General features: G+C 34.7%; 2 protein-coding genes and 1 pseudogene across 2 annotated transcripts; 2 read left to right on the forward strand and 1 right to left on the reverse strand.

The window, feature by feature from the left end:
- The first annotated feature begins 8,234 nt into the window (after positions 1-8,234).
- On the forward strand, positions 8,235-10,036 carry LOC119998521. The gene is made up of 4 exons (XM_038845873.1): positions 8,235-8,374; positions 8,536-8,705; positions 8,782-9,119; positions 9,893-10,036. Exons 1-4 carry the CDS (start codon positions 8,235-8,237, stop codon positions 9,923-9,925), a joined length of 681 nt encoding a protein of 226 aa, XP_038701801.1. The 3' UTR covers positions 9,926-10,036.
- Positions 9,984-10,679, forward strand: LOC119998522. The gene is made up of 2 exons (XM_038845874.1): positions 9,984-10,362; positions 10,441-10,679. Exons 1-2 carry the CDS (start codon positions 9,984-9,986, stop codon positions 10,617-10,619), a joined length of 558 nt encoding a protein of 185 aa, XP_038701802.1. The 3' UTR covers positions 10,620-10,679.
- A 1,181-nt stretch (positions 10,680-11,860) lies between these two features.
- LOC119998972 lies at positions 11,861-14,212 on the reverse strand (annotated as a pseudogene).
- Between the last annotated feature and the right edge of the window lie 1,852 nt (positions 14,213-16,064).

Genomic DNA, 16,064 nt, shown 5'->3' on the forward strand with positions numbered 1-16,064 from the left:
ATGAACATGCCATTCTAGATTGCATCTTAAGAACTAAGTTAAGGAGTACATGCCATGCACTTGACATACTAATTAAGAGAAAGCAATAAGATAAAATCAACATGCCATTGTTTTATCGTAAACATCGTCATTCGTGAATCAAGAATTACAGTTGAAGATTGCAGCAGTACATGATTGTTAGTGGTGGATAGCTTTCCCTTGACTATTTCTCTTATAAGAATCAAAAACGTTTCCTACTTCTTATTGATTATTCTAAGTTAGTCGTGTAGCTCGAGTCACAATATTGTTTAGCTCGAATCACAATTAGATTTGACTTGCAATTACATTCCAATCCTCTGCGGGAGATACCCTTGCTTCTCACTTTACTCAACAACGTTTTTCTTAAGTTGCAAGGATTAAATTGAGTTATTTTTCAGCACCTATTTTGGTGTTCGAAAATAGCTGAACATGACCACCACTCTGCAAAGTGATTGTGATGAGTATGGATATTAGGATCCTGTTGGGTTTAGTTTGCTTAGCGTTAGGATTTGGTTTTCAAACTTTCGCATGCTTTTTATTATTTTAGACTTATTTATGATTTGTCTTAAATTTTTAGTATTTATTTTGTATGTAGTCCTTGGGACGCAGTAGCTTGTGATTGTAAAGGTTATGGGCCTATTTTCTTTACATCAATCATTCTTCCATTCTTTCACATTTTCTCAATCATTCATCAAGTTAGGTACAACAATTAAATTAAACTTGTCTCCATGGGATCGACCTTGTACTTCCATACACTGTCTTATTTGTAGTCAATCGTGCCCTTGTGAGATTTATTACATCATACCTATCACTGAATCCCCTGACTTCCCTAATCCTCTTCTGGCGGAAAACTTGTGTAAAAAAGGTATAACATTCTAAATTTACCACCCTTATATTGAATTTGCCCCCCGAGCTTGAAGTTTATGTTTTATGAAAATGAGCTTTCAGTCCCTTCCCTAGAGCTGGGATGAATCTTTCTTTTTTTGTGTAGTATCTATTTCTGGTTGAGTAGCCTATGTCCACATTCTGAATAAAGCCTTGGGTCTTTTAGAAGTTCCATATGATTACCGCCTCTGAAAAAGCTCGGTTATGCCAAAACTCCTTTGAAAGAGGGGTTCATTTATCGAATTGAAAATTTAGAGTTGTTGAAAGCAAAACCGTGTACAAATCGATGGCTATGAGGTTCTCTATCGTGTTTTTGCGTATAACAAAATTGTAGATAACAGATCATGATACTATAGCCGTTGAGAAATACAAGTTCCAATTTCAATCACCTAATGAAATCATTAACGGGATGAATTACAATAGTGTTTTGTCAAATTTGTAATTTATGACTTTTTACCTCTATCGAGTTTAAAATTAGCTAACAATATAGTAAAATAATTTTCTCTATCTCTTCTAGTTGTGGTGGATTTACTAACATGTGTTGGTTTAGTTGAGAAGATATCTATTAATGGTAATTTAGTTGACATGAAGGACAGAAGTAGAGGTAGAAAGGTAATATCTATGCTATTTTGTTTATATATTTTTTCTGATTCATTTATTCAAGGAATTGATAAAAAAATATATATGAAAAAGTTCATGTATTCCTTTTTTTTTTTTTTTTGCTATTTTGTTTGCATAAATATATGGAAAAGTTCATGTTGATTTTGATTGGTTTTGAAAAAATAACAACTAAACATTATTTTTGCTACTATTTATTGAGACATTCCAGTTACATCATGATTTGAATTAAAAATATTGTTCTGAAAATATACCTACTGAAAATTTTGTTGTGAGAATAAAAAAAATTTATTTAATAAATTTCTTTAATTAATTTAAATATATATGTTAAATTAGTTACCATGAATTTCATGAAAAAAATTATATAGTAAATTGAATACGAATATTCTACATATTTTATATAATTTTTTTATTCTCTTATGTGTAAAAATAGAATTGTCTGTTGTTCATGCCTTCAAGAGAACAAATTTAACTTTCAATTATTTTTGTGTACTTGACTATTATCGAAAAAAAAAAGGCATTCAAAATTTAATATGCGTAGCGCGGGCAATGCACTAGTTTGACATAATGAATGGGAAAGACAATTCTTAGATGCTTGTTTTAGTCATTGCAAGATTATTTCTTCTATGTTTGGTTTTAGATCTCTTATTGAGGTCTATCCATAAACTATATTTGTGTGTAACTATATATGTTTTCAATCTTTCCAATTCCAAGCATGTGAAATATGAGTCGAAAGAGAATGTGTGTGTGTGTACTTTAAGTATGGTGTGTGTACTTTGTCATACAACTTAAAATAATGCACTATGTTATGTATATATTGCACTATTTTGGGATGTTAAAGTGGGGATGGTTAGTTCAAATTTATTTTGGGAAAAAACCCTTTTTATTGTGTAACTCTATAACATTTGGCCGACAATTTCTTTTGGTGAGTAAGAATTGCACTAAACGAAGGATTAATTATCAATAGGTCCCTCCAATGAAACTTTTATTGCAATAAGTCAACTCTAATGATTTTCAACCAATAAGATCCATAAATAGATAAAATTTATTCCATTAAGAATAAATTATTTAAAATATATTTTCTATTGACTACCCTCAACCCTTGTTTAATTAACCTATAATTGTATTTCTTGATCTTCGATGGTTACCTATGCATTTATAGATTCTCTCGAGTTCTTCCTCAATGTTCTCCTTCTTTGTGAGAAGCGCTGAAATTCTTGTATGTCTGGCACGATTCGAATACGAGTGTGGTACGATTCAACTAGCTAATGCAATCGGTGATTGCATTCGCTAGTTGAATCGTATCGGAGCTTGCTTTGTCTTCGTCTTGTCATGCCAGGTAAACAAGAGATGTCTTCAAAGATTGCACGAATTAACCTTGTGAGTTCACATCCTGAAGTTTTATGAACCATGTGATGATTCATTTGCGCTTCCACCAGTGTATAGTTTCTTTTATCTATGATTTCTTAGTACCATACAAGAATCAAAGAGTATTCCCTGCATTATACGTATTCATATAGTTTATAGGCAGTTTGTATAATTTATTATGCAAATAAATTATATGCTCTACAAATAAATAGCTTTTATTTATTGCAGATAAAATATATACCATGCACATAAATTATATGCTATGCGGATAAATTATTTGTATGCACTGTAGATAAAGTATATACTATGCAGATAAACTATATGCTCTGCAAATAAATAGTTTTTATGCATTATATATGGTGCAAATAAATTATATGTAGTGTATATAAATTATTCTGAACTACAGGTACATTCACTAAATTTTCACGTGATATTTTCTTATCTCAGAATATTTCGATGAGTGATCTTATTCGAAAGAGCTTTCACGTTGATTGAGAATATGTATATATATTTTTTTCAATATCCGTCATGTATTTTGAGAAATAAATCATTTTAAAATTTCATTTAAGAAAAGAAAAAAGTAACAATTGATGATGTCATGATGTGAGAGTGGCGCCCATGCATAGGGTGTAATTTATTTAAATGAAAAGAGGCATATATGTAACTTTACAATCTCTGTTTTTTTTTTTTTTAGACGTCTTTATTGATAATTGCCCCTGAAAAGAAAATAGACAGAAAAAGATTAACCAATCAAATGGCTCCGCGCAAGTGCAGAGCATCTAGCACACTAACCAGGTCCACTTGCTCCAAATCCTCCAAAATCACCATTGCCCAAGATGAAGACACAAGCATTGACAAGTTCATTAGAAAAAGCCACACCACAGAAACCTCACCCTCTTCCCAAAATAATTGCATAGACTTGTGACATTGGCTAGTGCCAAAATATTAACCAATTGATGTGTCAAATATATACATATATTTATGCATCCTTTACACATAATTTCATCTCATTCTGAGTTGATTAGGGGTTGACATTGCCTAAGAAAGCTATATTTACGTATTGTAGGTGTCAAGGCATGAAATTAAGGAAAAGAATGCAAAATGAAGATTTGGACTCCAGAAGCAATTTTCGATCGATCGTACAAGCCAAAATACCCTTTAATTCGTAAAGATAGAAACCATTTCTTATCGATCGGAATGATTTTCGATTGATCAGAGTTTTTTTTACATCCTCTATATGATTGTTGCCATCTTTCTGAGTTTTTTTTTAACAAAAACACTGTGAACACAATTATATAGTAATAATTATTTAACAAAATAGGATTTGACGCTATTTTGAATACCGTCATGTGTACTAGAATTTAAAAATGATGCTACTGAGAGCAGCGTTATTATTTTTCTTTTTAAAAATGGCATAAAGACGCTAGCGTCATGTAGTTTTTGTTTTTAAAATTGCATACTAACCCTATTCCTAGTAGCGGGTCGTTACAAATCAAAAATTAATGATGCTCTTTCCAGTAGTCCATTCAAACCCAAATCATAACTAATAACATTGTTCCAAATAATTGCATATTTACGAAATTACACATATTACATTGGCGCCTCTCTCACGCGCTTCTTTCACAATATGACATTGTCATTTATTACTTTTCTCTTTTCTTAAAATGAAATTTTAAAATGATTTTTCTTTCAAAATACATGATGAAATTTTAAAAAAAAAATACATATTCTCAATCAACGTGAAACACTATTTAAACAAGATCACTTATCGATCTATTCTGAGATGAAAAAAATATCGCATGTAAATTTTATGTATCTGCACTACAACTGCATAAATTCATTGTAATACAAATAAATTACATGCAGTGGTAGCGTGTAATTTCTTGAAATGTGAAGGGATATTGCATATCATGTATTGGAAGTATATCCGTCTTATTATTTAGAACCCGTTAAAATTTATTATCTTTTTTTTCTATATCTAGAACCCACCTACGTGGAAGTATACGCGCCTTATTATTTGTACCAATTTAATCCCATGCATATCATGTCATCATGAAAACTTGATGTCTGTAAATTAAGATCCTCCATTTGTAAGAGAGGAGAGTCTGCCTGCCTAATCTAATTCCAAGTAGAGCTGAGCTTCTAAGAGATCTCTAGAACTATGGATCCCAATCATTCTCTAGGAGCAAGAGAGCTACTTGAAGCTCAAACCCACTTGTACAAACATTCCATGAACTACCTAACTTCAATGTCACTCAAGTCCATTGTTCAGCTTGGAATTCCTGACATAATCCACAATCATGGCAAACCCATCACCCTTAATGACTTGGCCTCAGCAGTTAAGGTTCCCCCGGGCCGAACCGGGTATCTGAGCGGAATCATGCGCTTAATGGTTCACTCAGGTTTCTTTGCCACAACAAAAGTTGACTACAAGAATCAAGAAGAAGAAGAAGTCGCATACATTCTTACACGTTCCTCTACGCTTCTTCTGAAACACAATTATCAAAAGCAAAACCCTAGAAAATATCTAGAGAATAAAAATCAATTAAATAAAAAATTAAAAGTGGAAAAGACCAAAAAGAATGGCCAGCTTGGTTAAAAGGAAAGAAAAAGTAAGGGCAAAAGGGACAAATTGAAAGAACTAGGGTTTTAGGAGAGAGGGGGTCTCATTCTCTCTTAGTATAAAAGAAAGGCAGCATTCTTTGAGAGGGGGGGAAAGGAAGCAGCCGCACAAGGAAAGGGAGAAAAAAACAAAAAGAGAGAAAGGGTGAAAGCAGCCGCAGGAGAGAAAAGGAGAGCAAAAACCAAGAGAGAAAGGGAAACCGAAGTGCAAGAGAGAAAGCCGAGAGAAAGGGACTGAAAGAAATTGTTGACAGTAGCGAAAGAAGGAGAAGGGAGAGCTGCTGCAAATCAGAGAAGAAGTAGAAAAAAAAGGGGTTCAGTTCTTCAAGGTATGTGGGTTTGGATATCTTGGTATGCTGGCTCCGTAATGTCCAATTTTGATGTTTGGGTTCACTTATTATTGTCATGCTTAATCGTTGATATTTGGTGACTTTTCTAATTTTGTTGTGTTTGAATATGAATCTGGTTTTGATACTCTTGATCGTTCACTGTGTTAAACCTTGATGTTGATACTTGGCTTTGATTTTTCTGGTGTGAATATTGTCAGCTCATGGTGCTCATGTATGATATGATGTCCGGTTTTGATTTTAGCTTGTGGTCGTACGCTTGTTTCAAAAGAAATGTGGTTTGGATTGATATACTTATTGCTGGCTGTTTGGTTCTATAGGTGTCTGAAGGGTTTGTTTCGAAGGTTTTAGTTGTATGTAATTGTATGAGTGTGGCTTCTAATGGTAGAATGTTTTTTGATTGACAATGATGAACTGTGACTCAAAATGGTATTCAATGCTTCTATGATTATATTTGTAATTTGTGAGGAACGTGTATAGCTTGCTGGTCTGAATCTGAATCGGAAACCATGGTTATTGGTGACATAAGAGTTGTATATATATATATATATGGTGTGCGTGTATATGTATAGGTGGCGTGTGTATAATATGGTGTGTGTATATATATATATATGTTGTATATGTGTTGGAATATGTATATACACCCGGTTGTATGTTTGTATACGTGTGTCTATATGTTTATAATGTATAAGGGTATGTATGTTTAATTTGATTTGAGTTTCTATGGTATTTGAGCACTATTTTAACCTGTATCTTGTTTGTCTTTGGATGTTGGACCTGGTTGGATGTCATTTTGACCGGAACACATATTTGGAGATTGGATTGGGCTTGAGTAATGGACCGGGTTCTGTGGCCATATTTGTATTTGTATTTTTATATCTTTTTATCTTGTATATATTTTATCTTGTTTTTATTTCTATATATCTTTGTAAAGGCAAATATGTAATAGGGTAGTGAAAATAGTGGAAATATAGTGTAGAGTAGTGTAATTTATATTTATACATATTTAAATTGACTAGTATGAATGTTAGGGGTTGATAGTTTAGAATGCATGTTTAGAATGTATATTAGAATGGTATGCATAGGTCATTTATCAAAAATGAGATTTTCAAAAACAAAACCTTGGTCTAACATTAATGGAAACGATTCCACCACATTTGATAATACATGATTTTTCGGGCATATGAAAAATTCATTAAAACAAATTGGAACATACAACAAATTTTTAGGAAAAAAGCACATAGATCAATCTAGGTAACCTTTTAGGGAGTTGTGGGGTGCCTAACACCTTCCCCACACTCAATAGACCCCCTTACCCATTTTCTGGATTGCAGACCATTTTTTAGTGTCCAATTGCACTCATATCAATTGGTGGCGACTCTAAATCATTTTCCATCCTTTCATCGCCGGTCCCCGTCGTGACCCCAGTTGCAACAACTGGCGACTCTATTGGGGACATTGGTATTTATACCAAAGGGGTTGAGCCTGTATGATTGATTTTTGTGCTTTTCTTGTATAGTTTTTATGTTAGTTCCTATTTGTATTTGTATATTAAATTTGAAGAATTTGATGGATTTGTTCAATGTTGTAGATTTCTTAAACCACACGTGTTCATACATTTGTCATGTATATGTTAGCCTAGGTTGTACCCATGTGCATGCTTGTTAATTATCCATACATGTACATATATACCTTTCATATGCATAACTATTGCACATATAATAGATCAATTGTTTTAAATCATCTTGTTTAATTGTAAAGATTTCTTAGGATTTGCACAAATAATAACTACATGCATGCACGTTCTTAAAATAAAATAAATGAGAACTAATGTCGTTGTTTTCATAATGCAAGGAAAATCATAAATAATCATAGCGTCCAAGAAGCAACACCGTCACCCCTATCAGACTCGCCTACAATCAAGAATTATTGAGAATATGGAGCAGGAAACGGGTGAGAATAGTCAGAATCAGGATATAGCTGAACTGAAAGAGCAGATGACCCTATTAATGAAGAATATGGCGTTGCTAATGAAAGGAAAAGGAGTAGTTGGAAATTATGAAACACCGGAGGTTCCTGAGAATCATTTGCACCAAGAAGTACCAGTTTACCCACCCGAGTTCACCCTAGTTTACCCACCAAGAATATGGCGTTGCTAGTGATCCATGTTACTTACGTATAATACTGATGTTGATATATTATTTATTAGAAAATACTTATCTTTCATAAAGTTATTATACATAATCATTCATAATCTATGTGGCATGACATGCCAACATGCCACATAGATTTATTTAAAAAAAAAGGAAGCAAAAATTGGAAAAAGCTAGCAACTCTCTCCTACCTCTCTCTAGTCATCCCTCTCTTCTACGGCCAATGGCCAAACTCCTCCATCCAATCACCATATCGACAACCATCACCCTCAAAAGAAGTGTCCTATCCCCCAAAACAGAACTCATCCATCACTTGCCGTCAGAGGCGGAGCCACATATGGGCTTTGGTGGATTGCAGCCCGGGTGAAATTTTTGACTAATATTTAGTACTTAGATATATTTAATAGCCCAGCCCAATATTGAAACATAATACCCAAATAACTTAGTAACCCAACAAACAAAAGCCCAAATTCCATGATCCACCTAGGCCCTAGCCCCAATTGTTACAACTTACACTCCTGCAGCGTGCCCTCCATTCCAGCTCCAACTTTTGCAGACTTGCAGGCCCTCCAGCCATCCAAGCTCCAGCCTCCAGCGGACCAGCTCAGCAGGCGACAGCTACAAGTCTTGGAAGTCGGAAGTTGGAAGCAAGGCTTGTTGACGACATTGAGAGTGAATCATTTGAATTTTGAAGGTAATTTCTAAACTTTACTTTACTTTATTTTTAGGTATTGAGAATTTCAATTTGAAGGTAATTTATGAACTTTTAGGTTTTGGGGATTTCAATTTGAATAAGTCACAATGGAAAGTCAAGGAAGCAAGAGATAAAAAACTTTGTTTTCATTCTTTAAACCAAGAGAAAGTGCATCAACCAGTGAAGGGCATTCTCCATCTAATGTTGATATCTCAAATCACCAACCACCCCTTTCCAAATCTCGAAGAGTTGAAATTGATCTTAGTACTCTTGAACGGGATCCTGGGATTCGGATCCCTATATGGCAACATCCCGTTAATCAACGAGATGAAATTAGGAGAGCTTATATCAAAATGGGTCCGTATCAACCTAAGTTGGCAGAGTACCGAAGGACTAAATCAGGGTCACAAAACCGTAAATTTCAATATTCGTGGTTTGAATGCTTTCCTTGGTTACAGTCATGGTTTCTTACGAGAGCGTTTTTTTGACATTGTGCATGTTTCAGACACTACTGCTTTGACATTGAAGAAAGAAATATCTAATGTCCTTGCTCGATATAATTTGCATATCCTTAATATGCGAGGTCAAGGGTATGATGGTGCTAGTAATATGCGCGGTGCTTGGAACGGACTTCAAGCTCTATTTCTTAAAGATTGTCCATACGCATATTATGTACATTGCTTTGCTCACAGACTACAACTAGCATTAGTTGCAGCTTCAACAAAAGAGATTTCTGTTTGGCTATTTTTTTCAAAACTAACAGTCATTATCAATCTTATTGGTGCTTCTCCCAAATGGCATACTGAGTTACATTCTGCTCAAGCTATTGAAATTGCACGTATGGTAGCTTCTGGTGAACGTGATACTGGTAGAGGCATTAATCAGATTGGTAATCTACATCGGAGTAGAGCTACTCGGTGGAGCTCTCATTTTGATTCTATTTGTAGCTTAATTGATATGTATGGTGCAACTATTTCAGTGCTTGAAAGTATTGTTGAAGAAGGATCCTCAAACTCTATGCGTGGAGAAGCTGGTGGTTGCTTGATGATAATGAGGTCTTTTGAGTTTATTTTCACTTTATATATGATGCATAAAATTATGGGGATTACTGATTTGCTTTGTAAAGCTTTGCAGCACAAATCTCTTGACATCGTAAATGCCATGGATCTAGTCTCAACTACTAAAGCACTGCTTTTCACTTTGAGAGAAGAGGGATTTGATCATCTCCTTGTGCATGTGCAATCAGTTTGCAGACAAAATGACATTGACATACCAGATATGAATGCTTCATACAAAAGAGCTACAGGTCGTTCAGGCCAACAAAAAGACTCGATGACAGTTTGCCAACACTATCATTTTGATGTGTTTAATTCAACAATAGATTTTCAGCATGAAGAGTTGAATTCCAAATTTAGTGATAGAGCAGTGGAACTCCTTATACTTAGCTCTGCTTTAGAGCCGAAGGACAATTTTAAATCATTCAAAGTTGATGATATTTGCAAGCTTGCTGAGAAATTTTATCCAGAAGATTTCAGTGAGCAGGAAATGCATTATTTGAGATGTCAGCTTAATCATTATAAAATTGATGTGCTCCATCATAAGAGCTTTCAAAATATGTCTACCATGACTGAATTGTGTCGCGGATTAGTTGAAACAAGTAAGTTGCAGCATTAATATTTGATTGACAGATTGATTCGTCTTGTTTAGACTCTACCTGTTTCCACTGTCACGACAGAACGAGCATTTTCAGCTATGAAACATGTTAAAACTGCTCTTCGCAATAAAATGGAAGAGGAGTTTTTAGCAGATTCTATGATGATTTACATCGAACGAGAGCTTGTTGAAGATATCAATTCAGATTCGATAATAGACGAATTCTATTCTACAAAGCATCGAAGGCTGCAGCTTAAATAGTGTGTTTTGTTTTCATTTTTTCTTATATGTTTATGTACCTTTGAACATTGCTACTATGTATGATTTTTGAATTGATTATTGATCTTGGTGGAACAACTTTTAGTGTATATGATTGATACTTGGTAGCCCAGGATGGAAAAAATTCCTGCCTCCGCCCTTGCTTGCCGTGGACAACTGTCAGAATCGCCGAAAAATTCCACACAAAGCCATGCATGGCCGCCACCACCTTATCGATCCAGTTAATTCCGACGACATTTTGGTCAATCGTTGGAATGCACTACTGGGTCTAGCGTCATTAATTTTCATTCTGTAATGATGCTACTAGGAGTAGCTAGAGTCAATAGACAATTTTGAAAAGAAAACTACATGATGCTATTGAGACTAGAGTCCTTTGACCATTTTTTTTAAAAAAAAGTGAATGATCATACTCTCAATAGCGTCATTGTTAAATTCTAGTACAAATGACACTACTCGAGATGGCTCGAATGTTATTTTACTAAATAATTATTGCTGATGTTATGTTTCTCTGCTAGTGAGGACTGCCTTTATCATGGTGTGCAGATGATACAAATTTATAAAGCCAAGATGGAGCAATGATGGGGTGTGGATGTGGCAGGGCTCTGACTTTGGTGGCATGTTAGGTGGTTTTTTAGGTTATCATGTGCTGCAGTGCAGGGATAAGAAGTGGGTCTGCGTTAGTATGTGTATGCTCAGTGGTGGAAATCTAATGGGTTTGATTGCACATGGGCAGATGCTGGTTTGGGAAATAGGTTTGTTAATGATTGGTAATTATTTGGGCGCCGGTCCTTGTGCATTTATTATAGGGTGCGGTTTATGACACAAGCGGAAATAATAGAAAGATCAAAGAAACGTTTAATCAAAACAAATATCACTGAAATCCATCATATTTGAGAGAAAATTCTCTTGGGTTTTAATATATTTCTTAAAATCAAAAGTTAATGACCACTACGATTGGTTATAGCCCTAAAAGAACCTTAAAAAGATGAAAAATACGAAAATGGAAAATTGCCAAAATGCCCCTCCGAAACATAACCTAGCACGTCGTTCCAAGTCATTCAATCAAATTTCGTGCGATTTTGACTACGTTACAATTTTCAATGCTACTAAACGGTATTATTGTAAATATGGTAACAGTCTTTGATCTTGGGGTATGGCCCTCGCTTTCTCTTTCTTTTAGTGCAATTATCACTTGTTAAAAAAATTGAACCAACCATCCGCACTTTAAAAAAACATAATAGTGCATTATATAAATACAAGATCTAGATGATAAAGTACACACACCATACTTTAAAGTAGTCACACACAAACATTATCTTTGACTCAAACTTCACACACACACACACACACAATTTATGGATAGACCTCAATAAGAGATCTAAATCCAAACATAGATGTAATAATCTTATAATGACTAAAACCAGCATCTAGGAAGAGCCTTTCCCATTCCTTCTCACTTCTCTCTTTTCCATTACACAGAGTCATCATCATTAGGTCAAATATGAGCATCAATTCAGTTGATTCTTGATCAGCATTGGTCTTCTCATCGCTTAACACAATGTGTATGATGATCACCTTTCCTCCCTTGCCTTTGCCTCCAATTGCTTCTTTGCAATTCTTCAATATCTTCAAGCAATCTTCATCACTCCAATCATGCAATGTCCACTACATCATAATATCACATAATTGTATGTGACCAATCAAATCATATATATATATATATATATATATATATAATCTCATATTCTTTCTGTGGAATTAGTTTTTTTTATTTTATTTTAAACTAGCCATCAACCTGACAATGCACGAAGCAGGTTATACAAAAGAAATCATAATAAGACATGGATGTTAAAATCATCTTACATCGAGGGGCATATCACTTTATATATAAATCAGAAAAATAAAATAAAATCCAGTAGACTATTAATTAATTATTAGATGAAAATGACATAGTATACAAATTAGGAAAGCAGTACATATCTACTATTAATTAATTATTAAATGAAAATGGCATAGTATACAAATTAAGAAAACAACTACATATATATTGACTTAACTAACAATAGTGCTAGGTAGCCCATATAATGGTAGCCCATGGGAGCCAAAGTATCTTAAACGAAATTTTAAAATGTTTTAACTCTCAAAATACATGTTAGATTTTAAAAAAATTACATATTCAGAATCTGTGCATAAAACTATTTCTAATAAGATCCATTGTAGATAGGTTTTATCGGGTAAATCTTAATTCCATTTTTTTTCAATGGAATTTCAAAAACAAATGAATTCATAACTAAAACAATGAATTTTATATTGTACTTTAAAAAACAATATAATCTATATTAAAACAATAAATTTTGAAAAATGAATTCTGAGATAAAAGAGTGAAAATAAAACTATTCCATTGATTAAATCAATGGAATAAAACCTGTTGAGCTCTTATGTGCTACCAAACTGATGGGCTACATGTCATTTTCGTTTAACTAACCTTCTACAGTAAAAAACGAAAAATGATAAAGATCTCAACAATTGGTATCCTAGTTATCCGAGCTGCTGCGTTGGATGCACATGATCCAAATTAATTCATGGGCTCCACATGTCTTACATGATGCATATGAAATTATGTGCTTGTAACTTAGAAACTGAGATAATTGGAATACATATCCTTACTGGTAAAAAATTAATAAGTCAAAAAGCAATAGATTTGCCCATACCTTAAGAAGAATGGCATCTCCAGAAGGGACAGACTTCAGCATGTCTCCACCAACATACTTCAAGTTTTCAGTCTCCTTCAAATTGGCAACAACATGTGGAAGGTCAAGCACTGTGCATTTCAAGTGAGGGAATTCCTCACAGATAATCTTGGCAGTCAATCCAACACCACCTGCTACATCAACAAGTGATTTCACTCCCTCAAAAATTGGTTCACAATCTCTAATGATGAGATTCATCGTTTGAGAATCTCCAGCCATCGCGTCGTTGAACATCTTTCCAAACTTATGGTTTTGGCCGCAATAATCCCAAAAGCTGATCCCATTTGTTTTCTCATAAACTGCAAGCTTATCATCATCGTCGTCATCACCACCTCCTTGAACCCAGTCAGCCAGGAAACCACACGAGCCTACGATGCTCGGGTCTAGTATCATCGGAATAAATGGTGGCAAGCAGATTGAATTGTGTTTCAGAAGAAGGTGTAAGAATGTATGCAACTTCTTCTTCTTCTTCTTGATTCTTGTAGTCAACTTTTGTTGTGGCAAAGAAACCTGAGTGAACCATTAAGCGCATGTTCCGGTTCAGGTACCCGATTCGGGCCGGAGGAACTTTAACTGCTGAGGCCAACTCATGAAGAGTGATGGGTTTGCCATGATTGTGGATAATGTCAGGAATCCCAAGCTGAACAATGGACTTGAGTGACATGGAAGTTAGGTAGTTCATGGAATGTTTGTACAAGTGGGTTTGAGCTTCAAGTAGCTCTCTTGCTCCTAGAGAATGGTTGGGATCCATAGTTGTAGAGATCTCCTAGAAGCTCGGCTCTACTTGGACTTAGATTAGGCACACTCTCCTCTCTTACAATGGAGGATCTTAATTTATAGACATTAATGAAAATTTCATGATCACATGATATGCATGGGATCCAATTGGTACAAATTAAATAATAAAAGAACTTGTGGGTTAGGTTGGGTCAAGAGGAATATGTTTACGCGCTTTAAAACTTAATTTAATGTGTTGGTCGCAGTATTGCTGTTTTTGAGGGTTTCCAGAGTGGATGCTTTTCTTGGACTCTTGGATGGTTGGTGGGTTCTTGTTATGATAAAATACTACCGATAATTAATGTTACGTGAACAAGAATATGTTCAAGCGTTTTAAATATGAAAACAATTGCAGAGTTTAAATAATATAGAGGCAACAATTGGATATTTAAATACAAGATATCCTTGTTGTAGTAGATCCAAATTGTAATTTGTGTGTTGATTTGTCTGTTCAGTGTTTGTTCCCCTGCGTAGACCTGTGGAGTATGGCATCATTCGATAGTCATCTGACGATGTTCGGTATAATACGGTGTCGTCCGGGAGTGTCCGTCGATGACCGTCTTAGTGTTTGTGTTTTTCAGTCTTTTTCGTATTTTAGTTGTATTGGTTGTACTTCATCGTTATGGTCTATGACCTACAAGCTAAAATAAAAATATAGCTGCAGAGGCTTGGGAAAAAAAAGACAAATCTAAAAGTTAGTTGGTCGGAACCATGCTAAGTAAAGAGATAAGTGGCATGAGCCATGCCTAATTAAGAATGCAATAAAGGATTGAATATGTTGGATTTGTATTTGACACGGGATCATTTGTAAATTCTTCTTTATCTTCTTTTATAATATATCAAGTGTTGAAGATCTAGCATCATCATAGAGTCGGACTCTCTCAACTCCATTTCTTGGCTCCGAAAATGTTCTCCCTCTCCATGGAAGCTGGATCAAGACTTCAATGCCATAATTAATATTGTTGAGACTCTTGCTAATGTCGAATTCATTCACACGTGGAGAGAGGCTAATGGGGTTGCGGACTTTTTGGCCAAGAGTGGTGTCGACAGAAGCGAAATGATGACAACATGGTTTGCATAACATCGTTCCTTTGGGCTAAGTTTTGAAGGGGGCTTGCACGGGTCTGCATGTTGCCTATTTAGAGTATGAGTAGTAGTGGAAGATCTATGTTTGTATTAGTGACGTTCACTATTGTTGTTTTCCTTGGGGATTCCTTGGCCTTTTCTTGCTTAGGCTTGTATAAAGCCTTCTTTATTAATATATCTGATTTATCAACAAAAAAAAAATCAAGTGCCGAAGATATCTCTTCTCCTATTTCTCTGATACTTGCTTCACGAACTCTGTTATGGGGATCGTGGTAAAATTGTTTTGCGATTGCTTGCTTGAATACATGAGTTAATGGTTTCAACTACAACCCTCTCCTGGATATGGAGATCATGTTAACCTCTCTTTAGTTGTGCACCTAATTCAGAAGAGGATATGGATGCTGTTGGAGGTCGTGCCAATCTCATGTTGTCTCAAAGATAAGGCGTATGTGCTTGGACTTGTAGAGTTTGATGTAGAAAATAATAGTACAAATTCATTAAAAAAAATACAGAATAAGATTCAATGTAGTGGATCAAGTGGAATATGTACACACGTTTTAAATATGGGGATTATAGAGTTTAGATAATATAGAGGCACTTATCAGATATTTAAATAAAGGGCAATGCTACATACTCCAAAATGTAACCCTACAAAATCCTAAATCTATGTGACATTAAAATAGTCGTTGATTGGCTGAAAACACACATGTTGGGATCTTTTGACAATTGCTTTTTGAGGTGTCAAACATTTTTCCTAAACTAAACATAAAGTTAATAGTGTTATCAGCCCAAACGTTGTCGTATAAGAGATAGT

Source organism: Tripterygium wilfordii, chromosome 5 (genome assembly GCF_013401445.1).
Source record: "Tripterygium wilfordii isolate XIE 37 chromosome 5, ASM1340144v1, whole genome shotgun sequence".
Taxonomy (NCBI): domain Eukaryota; kingdom Viridiplantae; phylum Streptophyta; class Magnoliopsida; order Celastrales; family Celastraceae; genus Tripterygium; species Tripterygium wilfordii.

Bases quoted from the DNA above. Each gene is read 5' to 3' on its own strand.
- LOC119998521 (XM_038845873.1), top strand. From the start codon at position 8,235: ATGGCCAAACTCCTCCATCCAATCACCATATCGACAACCATCACCCTC. The intron at 8,706-8,781 runs GTAATTTCTAAA...ATGAACTTTTAG, and splicing joins GAATCATTTGAATTTTGAAG to GTTTTGGGGATTTCAATTTG. The intron at 9,120-9,892 runs GTAAATTTCAAT...AACTACTAAAGC, and splicing joins TAAATCAGGGTCACAAAACC to ACTGCTTTTCACTTTGAGAG.
- LOC119998522 (XM_038845874.1), top strand. From the start codon at position 9,984: ATGAATGCTTCATACAAAAGAGCTACAGGTCGTTCAGGCCAACAAAAA. The intron at 10,363-10,440 runs GTAAGTTGCAGC...CTGTCACGACAG, and splicing joins TCGCGGATTAGTTGAAACAA to AACGAGCATTTTCAGCTATG.